The sequence below is a fragment of the Rattus norvegicus genome, chromosome 16, assembly GCF_036323735.1.
Source record: "Rattus norvegicus strain BN/NHsdMcwi chromosome 16, GRCr8, whole genome shotgun sequence".
Lineage (NCBI taxonomy): Eukaryota > Metazoa > Chordata > Mammalia > Rodentia > Muridae > Rattus > Rattus norvegicus.
The window spans coordinates 27623551-27633378 of NC_086034.1; the positions used below are offsets into that span (position 1 = coordinate 27623551).

The 9828-nt window shown below is 40.9% G+C and overlaps 1 protein-coding gene across 1 annotated transcript in view; it reads right to left on the reverse strand.

The window, feature by feature from the left end:
* Naf1 (nuclear assembly factor 1 ribonucleoprotein) overlaps positions 1-9828 on the reverse strand; it is a 30736-nt gene that overhangs the window by 19323 nt on the left and 1585 nt on the right. The window contains exon 2 of the mRNA NM_001024772.2: positions 7263-7425. Within this exon, the coding sequence (NP_001019943.1) occupies positions 7263-7425 (163 nt within the window). The remainder of the gene's footprint in view (positions 1-7262; positions 7426-9828) is intronic.

A 9828-nucleotide genomic window follows, 5' to 3' on the forward strand; every position in this document is an offset into this window, starting at 1 on the left:
AAGTAAGCCCCTAGCAGGTGACGTTCATCCACTACAATGGCTTTGCCTTCTCTAGTTGTTTTTTGAAGGTTTACTACTGAAAAACAAAAAGAAAAATAGGCAATTTGATGACCTAAGGTGAAAGTATCTACACTCTTACGTGTGTTTTTACTCATAAAAATGGACTTAGAGTAAAAAGTGTTCTGGGAAAAAGTAAAACTCCCTCCTGGTACAGTTTGGGCGGAACGGAGAAAAGTGGGGAAAGTGGAATAAATTGTCTGGCCACTTTTCTCGTTACCAAGAAGAACGCATGCCAATTACCTGATGCTATTAGGTGAGCCTTCACTTCTCAGACATGCTTGGAAAGTAGGATCCAATCTCTGGAGTTCTGAGAGCCAGGACTCAATTTTTATTTTTCCTATTATCTGGTAAAACATATTGAAAAAAAATGGATTAGGTCTGTACAATCTGTGGCAACTATGACCATATTTACTATTTCATTCATAATTTTTCAACTTCTCCAGGAGAAGCTGCACAGATTTCTGTAGAACTCAGCCATCTGTGTATTGATTGCATCACTGGTGCCCTTGGTAATTATTGTTATAGGACATCACACAGTCTCAGGCCACCCATTAGTTACACCTAAACGTGTCAACAATTCTTTGAAATGACTTTTCCCCCAGTGATTGTGTTTTCATCCTATTTTTCTCTAAAATGACTGTCAACAAAATCAAAGTTCAAGAGCGGGCATGGTGGTACACCCCTTTAATCTCAGGGAGAACCAGAAACTCCCTGAGAGTTCAAGGCCAGCTGCAGAGTTTGAGGCCAGTCAGAGCTACACAGTGAGACCCTGTCTCAGAAACAGACAGTGAACAAGCAAAAAAATAAAAAAAAAACAACAACAAAAAACCCCACAAAACACAAACTTCAAAAAAACTGCAAAAGACTCAAAACAACTATAAAACTGAACTAAAATCATACCTCAGTATGAAAAAAATCTTAAAAAAAAAAAACTCTAAGCATCTCCCGTTACCTGAGACTGTACATTTCATTTAAGATCTCACATAAAACTAAGAGAAAAGGCAGTTACTGCCGCAGATCACGTATCTAAGATGTTTAAAGGTTTAAGAGAAAAGTTCAGTAGAACTACCAACATCAGCTGTGTGGTGATAAAGGAAAAAATGTTGTGCGTTCCTCCTGACTAAAATTACAATTGCCATGGACAAAAATCACCCTGTCTTGGGCAAATTCACAGGTTCCTCACCAAGTCTCCCTTCAGCCCTGATGCCTTCCCTCAGCACTGCAAGGCAAGTGGCCTTCTCTTTTTATAAGTCCTATGGCTTACCACACAGCACTCTGAAATTGTCACTAATTCGTTACTCTTTCAACTTAAACATACCCTCACCCTTCAGCTAGACAAAGGCACTCACTAAAGTCTATGGGGAAACCACATGTATGTACAAACACTGAAAGTGTAAGGATGCTCTAGTGCATTGCATAAAAACCTCCAGTTGAAGCTTAACAAACCATTCATTCTCCTGCCTTGAATAACTGTTCATGGTGCTAGAACCCAGGACCCCGTGGGTGTTTTAAAGCAGGTGGTGGTTTATCAAAGCTACGTCTCCAGCATGCTGCATATGGGCTTTATGGAATGAATCATCTGAACAGTGAAAGACAAACCCTTTAAAAATTTTGACTACTGCATAACATCTAATATCAATGAAAAATCAGCTTCCTTTTCATTTATAAAACACTGCTAAATGTAAGGCACTGTGACAAGTTTCAATAGTATCCAGGTGAGACTATAGTGAATTCCAAACCTACACAGTATTATAAAAACTTGAAACTTTTCCCTATATTTAGGACAAAGTGATAAATAAGTCAGAACCTGAGAAACACATATTCACTTAGTAATGATTACTGCAGTGAAACAGACCAGTTTCACAGGAGTTGAGACACAGGCACATGTCAAATAGTTCAGTACAACTTCTAACTACCTGAAGTGCCCAGGTATTTCTTTCTTTCATATGGAGATGTTTTAGACATGTCTGCATACATGATTTAGCAAAATCAGGCAAATACATGCCCTCAACCTAAACACTAAGTACATTTCTTATACATACATACATACATACATACATACATACATACATAATAAAGGCAATCTTGATGATAAAGTTAAATTTCTCATGAATAACATTTTCATTTAACATATGGTCATGCTTACCATATGCATAAATACACATGACAATCCCTACTGAATATTGCCCATAAGCACTGAAGTCCTAATTTTCAGGCAACAAAATAATCAGCAATGTATAACTTATTTCTAGTTCATAGCATAAAACATTGCTATCCCTAATGTTTTTTAATAATTTACATTTTCAATTACATTTGATTTATCTACTGAAGAAGTAAAAGCAGTAGTTTCTGAGAAAATTTTTAAAAAGAATCTAATTGTTTATTGTAGGGACTCACACTCAATGCTAGGGGCTTCACATGACTGCAGGGCTGTGAGAGATGCTGCTTTCCATCTGTCAGGCTCTACAGCAACCTTTCAAATTCTAAGGTTTATGCTGAAGAAAAGCAACGACGTAAAGCGCACATCAGAGCCTGTAATTGTGAGAGCATCATGCGGCCAATTGGGGCTCCCTTCTCAGTTCCTCTACGGTTCACACTAAGGATGCTCAACCTACAGCCAGACCACCGAGTTTTCAAACATAGGAATGACTTAAGGAGGCAGAGGTAGTATTCTTGCTTGAAAGCAGACTGGAAGGAAGTAAGGAGGGTGGTTCTTTATGAAGAGAACACTCCTTGAAGATGGAGCACTTTAAAAGCAGATAGGACATAAAACTGCACTAAACTGGGCATGCCCACGACCTAGACATCCCTGGGCCCGCACAAACTAAAAGCTGCCACTAGCTGTACAGAGCAGTTAGCAAAACCAACTCATTTTCTTTGGAATTTTATTAGATATGAAATTAACAGACTGCTTATATCCGGCTGCTCCACACTAAGACACGCTAACACTGCCTAACAGTTCAAGTGACCCATCCAAAGTCTTAACAAAACAGCCTAGTATATAGCAAAGAGAGAACACTTCCCAGAAGAATGAATTGCTACTTATTAAACAAACAAAAACCTAGTATTTTGACCCAAAATAAAAGAAACAAAACGTTAGCCAATTGACAAGAAACTGCCATCTATGGAGAGCCAGGGATGGGGAAGTCATGAAGCTGGAATAAGAGTTCACTCTAAGGTGAGCACAGGAAGCCAGGGTGGACAGACAGAGTGACAGAACCACACAGCTTCCACGGAAGCTGGAAGAACATCCAAGATGCACAGGAAAAAAAATGACCTAAGAGCTGCCTTAGTTCCCGTGACTTTCCAACCCAAGTTTACAAGAAATCTCTCTCTTCTCTTTGGTAAAGTTGAGTTTTCTCACAACACTGCTTCCAACCTGAGCTTAGCATCACAATCACTTCCGAGTACTGGCCTCCACCAGTTAGCACTCATACTCCAAGACCTTAGCATCCCTTACTTGTCAGAAAACTACCCCAGTAACCCAACATCCACCCCTCCTCCAAATACACGTGTAGCCTTTTCCTACTTTATGGGTTCTTCTTTCTTCTACCCTTCATCCCTTTTCTTTCACCCTTTCAACCTAATACTAGATAAGAGAGGAAAGGCAAAAGATCCCTGAATGATGTCAGGGGTCAGAAAGGGGCAATGTTTTATTTAGACTACTTGCTGATGACTAGGGACTCAAGTTTCTTGTGGCAAGACTGATCTTCGCTGTCAGGACAGCTGCTTCCTCTTTACACACCACCATGGACAACCCAGCCCACCTGTGGCAGCTCTAGCATTCACACACCCTCTGACAAGTCCCCGAATTCCACATGTCACACGATCGCAGAAATTATCTGCAGTTGGCAAAATCATGCTCCCCCACTCCCCACCAGACCACAAGGCAAATCATAGCCAACGGCAGCCCCACAGCCCCGTACCCCATACCTGGGATTAAAATGAAAACACATTATTATAATTATTTCTGTGGTTTTTTTTTTTAAGAAACCAAACTCCAAAACTGTTGCTCCACACATTCCCACTGCCCTCGCTAAGTGGCTCACAGGCACTCCCGCTATCACTAGGAGTCCACACACTTCTCAAGCTTTTCCTCTCCCACACATTCGCACCTCCTACAGACTTGCCCACACAAACAGGGATGACCATGAGGCTCAGGTCCGGGCAAACTCAATAGGCATTCCACTGACTATGATTCATTGAAGGCTGTGCAACCAGGTGTACATAGCTGATTTAATACCTCATAAAAATGCATTTTGGTGGACAAACTGTCACCCCTGAAGACCAACGCACGCACAGACAGAGCAGGAAAGACACTGAGGTCACACTATCCTTGGAATTCAGCTACTTATTTTCTCTAATTTTTTAAAAAAAAAAATTTTCCCAAGACACTCTCCTGTCTTGAACTTGTTAAATCCTTTGAAAGAGTGGTTAATAGATCCTTACAGAGTTTTAGGGCAAACCAGAAAATTATAATGTCTACACTACATCTACCAACAAAGCAGCAGTATTTTTCCTTCCTAATACTATTGATATAAACATGTCAATTTCCAATCAAACGCCATTCGCTTTAAAACTAAAAACTTGCTGGGTATGATGTGGGTGTACCTTTAATCCAAGAACTTAGTAAGCAGAGACAGGCAGATCTCTGTGAGTTTGAGGCCAGCTTGGTCAACACAATAAATTCCAGGACAGGACGGCCAATGCTATGTAGAGAAACCCTGACTCAAAATCCCAAATGAATTGGGGCAGTAAATAAGGCTAAAGAGGTAGTTGAGAACATTGGGTGTTCTCCCAGAGGACCTGCACTCAATTCCCAGCACTCACATGCCAGCTAACACCTGTCTGTAACTCCAGTTCAAGGGCTTCTGTTACCCTCACACAGACACACATGTAGACAAACACCAGTGAACACAAAGCTAAGTAATGATATACTAAAATGATAAACTGTAAGTGCCCATCTTAGGGTTTCATTGCTCTGACGGGACAGCACGACCAAGACAGCTCTTATAAAGGAAAACATTTAATTTAGGCTGACTTACAGAGAGGTACAGAGGTTTAGTCGATTATCACCATGGCAAAATATGGCAGTGTGTGCCGAAATTCTACATCTTAATCCAAAGGCAGGCAGAAGGAGCCTATTATCCGAACTGGGTATAGTTTGAGCTCTTATGAGACCTCAAAGCTCACCTCCAACAAGGCCACACCTGCTCCAACAAGTCCACACCACCAATAGTGCACTCCCTATGGGCCAAGTATTCAAATGCATAAATTTATGGGGCCCATTCCTAATCAAACCACCAGTGCCTCTTATGTCTTTTCCAAAAGATCTCTTAGAAATGGCACAAAAAAGGAACACACTAGTCACTGTTCTAAGTTCTAAAAGACACACAACAATGTACTCCCAAGGGAAAAAATTCATTTGTGCCAAATACACACCTCCACAGAACTCCTAGCAATTAAATTTGTCTCTGCTCTATTTAGTATCTTTCCACTAGATAATATGAAAAAGTAGGGACATGATTGGTTTTGTTAAAAGTACCTCGCATATGTTACAGGTATGTTACAATTTCCTAAAAGAACCAATGAAGAAAAGACAGCTACTCACACTCATTCTGTAACCATTACTACTGCTGACTGTGAACCTATCACCAGGGTCAACTATTCAATGTTCCAGGGAGATGCAAAAATCAGTTATGAACTCAGTCCTCAAAGGCCAAAGATCCTGTCTGATTTCTCATGAATATCTGTAGTATTCTATTTACACACTTACACTTACACACACACACACACACACTCTCATCAGCAAGATTTTGCATTAAATTTCAAAGGACTCTCAATGTTAAAAATTCAGACTGAATAAGGCAAATCAAACCATATTAGATAAATCTACTTGTTGGTTTTATAATCTGAGAACTTCTGAGAGGTCATCAGGATTCAGGTAAAATAGATACTAGGTTTCCTTGTACTTTCAGAAAACACTAGATTATGAGCCTTTTTTTGCCAGAATCTATCATCAACTACTAACCACAAACCATGGCACACTAGTCCAAAAGCCTAAGTAAAGCAAAAGTCTTTACTATGAGCAGTAACATTGGCAGAAACCTGCCATGCAACACACAGCCTTCAGATTTCACATTAGTCAGTAGCCTTTCACACTAACTGCAGGTAATGATTACCAACCTTTTTAAAGCACTGACACTGACTGAAGTACCCAGACTAGACCAAACACAAGCAAGTTAGCCTGGACTCTCATTTCTGAGGCCATCCTCTGGAACTACAGATTTTCAAACTTGTCATCCTTTTCCAAAGGCAGATTTACATACACACTCAAAGTTAAGCCAATGACCTCAATGAGGTACCTACCAATATAAGTTGTTTCCCAATTGTGACTTTTTAAAATAATAAATATAACATTTCAAGTAACTAGGTATTCTAAAAAGCTTAAAACACAGAAAGCCAGTGAATTTTGCCTCTAATTCTATAAAATGAAATTAATTTAAAAAGCTTCAGTTACTTTGGAAGAAACTTTCTGACTTGTGAACCAAGAGCAGCAACAAAGAAAGGAATGCCAAATACCACAAAAGGAACCAACTGTTAAGACAGCTTTCCACTGCTTCCACCAACCATCATGACCAAAAGCCAGTGGACACGTCCACACGACCGTTCATCACTGGAAATCGGGACAAGAACTCAAACAGGGCAGGGACCTGGAGGCAGGAGCTGAAGCAGAGCCCATGGAGGGGTGCTGCTTACTGGCTTGCTTTCTTTGCCTTGCTCTGCTACTCTCTTATAGAACCCAGGACCACATGCCCAAGGACTACACCAGCCGCAATGGACCAGGTCCTCCCCAACTGACCACTAATTGAGAAAATAGCTGGGTCTCATGGAAGAGTTTCCTCAACTAAGGCACCTTCCTCTCTGACGACTCTACTGTGTCAAGTTGACACAAGAGCCAGTACAGTACTTTCAACATTGTTTTGGTAGTGCTAGGGAATGAACACAGCCTTGGGTTTTCCATGCATGTTAAAATAGGTGGTCCAAAACTAACTGTTCTGTGACGTGAAAACAAAGAAGTCACCAAAGTGAAGTCAATGCCTCCACAGGACTCTCAGTTACTGTCAAAGCCCAACAGAGGGACACGCAAAAAGCCGAGAGGAGACTGCTAAGTTTATGGAACAATCAATGGAAGTACTTACATTAAGAAGCAATTCATCTTTTGTTTTAAGAGGAAAATTCTTATTTTCTTTCTCAACTTGGACATCCTCCTCTCCGTCTGACAACACAGGAGGAAGCGATCCACAGGAGGAAGATGATGAAGATGAGGAAGAGGAAGAGCTTGAGCTATCCGAATCCGTTTCACTGTAGAGGAAAAGTTGAAAACTTGGTCAAGTACTATCATAATTAAAATAAAATCTTGTTTTACGTAGGAAACAATTTACTTTCTCTTGCTTGTCCAGTTCGAAAGCTAACATTCAAACCGACTTTGTTAGTGGGATAGCAGTTTGTTGTCTGTCTTGGTTTTGGAGACAAGGTTCCTCCTGTAACCCTAGCAGTCCTGGAACTCCCTCTGTAGACCAGGCTGGCCTCAAACTCACAGAAATCTGCCGGCCTCTCCACCTAAGTGCTAGAATTAAAGACGTGCACCACAACACCTGATTTATTTTGTTCATTTTTTAAATCCTTGACTTAAAGCAAGACCAGAGCTCGTTAGGATGGAGGGTCGTGAGAAGGTCAGAGTGACACAGAGACAAAGACTAATTGTGGGGAGAGGCCACTTTTGGCACTGGCTATAGAACTACTAAAGATATATAAAACCTGGGCCCTCTCTGGCCCCATAGTGCCTTGTTATCTCTACAAATATAATTAAATGTGACAATCAGTGACTAATGATAAGTCTAGGCCAAGAACCTGTCTGATGAGACTACTTAATTCAATGACAAGTTTCTTACCTTGGAATTCTTCAAAGTTGTCACAGTGACCACTTAACTGAAAACTTCTTTGGCTTGACTCAACCAGTCCCCTTACTTCAGCCCATTTTATATGTTTCACCCACAGTCACCTTTTTTTCTCCACACTTGTCACTCCATAATCTCAATCTTCATCCATGCAAATAAATGCCTCCATTTTCAGTCCCGACATTACCATTCTAGATTTTGAATGCCTAGGCACATACCAATCCCAACTGTATGAGCTATACATGCCTCCTATTTCCATCAAGCTACCAGAGAGGAGGGAAAAATCATCCTCCTTACTGAATGGGTTTGTCCTGGAACACCTCTTTATTTCACTACCCATTCTCCCACCCCGTCATGTGGGTGAGACCCTGGGACCATTTTACAACTATTTCATCCTAGGTCAATCACAAAAGTCCAGTCTCCTAACCTAATCCAGTGCCTCATCTTCCCCACCTTTTCTGTAATAGCTGTAGCAATACCAAACACAGCCTCTCCCAACACAGCCTCTCCCACAGCCGCTCTCCACCCCACTGCAGTTACTTTAGCCTTCTCGTGCCACTCATCCAAATGAGCTCCCCCTCTTGTTTTAAAGGAAAAACTTATGACTGATGTAAACTGACATAAATATGATAAGAAATAAGAATAATTTTTTAAGACAGTACTTATGATTGTGGTCATAGTGTTGTGTTTAAATAAAAGAATGTCCACTTTAAGCCAAGTATAGTGGTACATGGTTGAAACAGCTCTCCAAGAAGCAGGAATTCAAGGTCATCGTTGGCTACGTTTGAAGCCACCCTCGACTGACTGAGACCCTGGAGAGAGAATGCTCTCTATTTGCCTGTGTGCTTTCTAAAGAGATAGAAAAAGGTGGTGTGAACTTGGATGGGTGAGGAGGATCTGGGAGGAGATGAAGTCCAATCATGATCAGAATATGCTATCTGACCAAAAATAAAGTTCAATTATAATAGATATTAGTTTTAAGTGGTCCAATAACATTCAATTATGAAAATACTAATACTTGTGTTAAACTGAGACAGTAGCTATATGGCTTTGTACTTAAAACTAAGAAAATATTCAAACATACAGAAAAACGTTAATTCTCCTCCAAAATATCTATACTGTGGACAAAATAAAAAAAAAAGCACATGCTCCTTGTAAGTCAGCCTTAGACTGCCTCAAAACCAAGTTTCTAGTAACCTCCAGAACCTAGCTCCTCCCACTATTCACATGAAGCCCAATTCTATCCTCCAAATGCACGAAACTTTCCAAACTCCTAGTATTTTCACTATTATGCAATGATACTAGGTGACTTGCCTGAAATGCCTTCAGCCTAGCAAACACGCTATTCCTCCTTAAATATTGTCTGCTTTGATGTCACCCTACTCACCAAATCACTCTCCTTCCTGATTCCCCAGTGCACTCTTCAAACTGCTACCGGAGGAGATCCACAACTTCTTAAAAACTAGTTTGGGATAATGCTGTGTACTATTTCCTTCCAACTGAAACCCTGTCTCCTAGAGGAAGAGGGACCTAGAAGACTCAAAAAACTCGTGAAACTCACAAGGCCCTAACCCGAAGTCACTAAAGTAGTAAACTGCTGGTCAGATTGCCGGTAGAGACGCCACCACAGCAAGGTGCTCCAGCAACAGCTATTCTGTCACCCAGGCTATGTGGGCTTTCCCACAAGACAGCTACCTTTGAGTCGACCATGCTCTGGCATACAGGCACGTGTACATTGCTCACGAAGCAAGGCTTAGGTGCAGTGTTTCCTTGACCTGTTACTCTGCACAATCTGGGATGAAGAGAT